Raw genomic sequence first — 588 nt, forward strand, 5'->3', positions numbered from 1 at the left:
ATATATATATATATATATATATATATATATATATATGTTTGTTTAAATATATATATATGTCTGTGTTTTTGTTTAGTTTGCTGTTCTAAATGCTTTTGACCATTTTTAACCCCCCGAAAACAATCACTAAAATAAACTTTGTTCTTCCAGGTTCCAAAGCAGTAGTAGTAGTTTTTCCCGCTTGTCGCGCAGATTCAGTCACAAAGAGAGGACTGATGCCAGTAATGGTAGCCAGCGTCAGCGTTCTGTTAGTGTTGACTTGTAAGTAATCAGTCCAAGAGGAAACCCCCCCCCAAAAAAAATCATTCAGTTACAATGTAGAGGGGGGGGAGGATAGAAACTGAAGCTATTGATACATCAGTTCCTCTATGTTGACTTGCTCAATATCCTTTCATCCCCTCTGTTCTATATATATATATATGGGTGTGTGTGTATATATATATATGCATGTATGTATATGGTTCTCTTGTGTGTTTTGTAACATAGATATATGTATACTTATGCATAATACCCAATATATATAAGTGTGTATGTATGTGTACATGCATATGTATGTATATATATATATATATACATATATATATATAT

The 588-nt window shown here is 32.0% G+C and overlaps 1 protein-coding gene across 1 annotated transcript in view; it reads left to right on the forward strand.

Annotated features, from left to right (window-relative positions):
• LOC106877829 (uncharacterized) overlaps positions 1-504 on the forward strand; it is a 201,270-nt gene extending 200,766 nt beyond the window's left edge. Inside the window, exon 5 of the mRNA XM_052976058.1 lies at positions 151-504. Within this exon, the coding sequence (XP_052832018.1) occupies positions 151-265 (115 nt within the window). The 3' untranslated portion in view covers positions 266-504. The remainder of the gene's footprint in view (positions 1-150) is intronic.
• Positions 505-588: the final 84 nt, after the last annotated feature.

The sequence above is a fragment of the Octopus bimaculoides genome, chromosome 23, assembly GCF_001194135.2.
Source record: "Octopus bimaculoides isolate UCB-OBI-ISO-001 chromosome 23, ASM119413v2, whole genome shotgun sequence".
Lineage (NCBI taxonomy): Eukaryota > Metazoa > Mollusca > Cephalopoda > Octopoda > Octopodidae > Octopus > Octopus bimaculoides.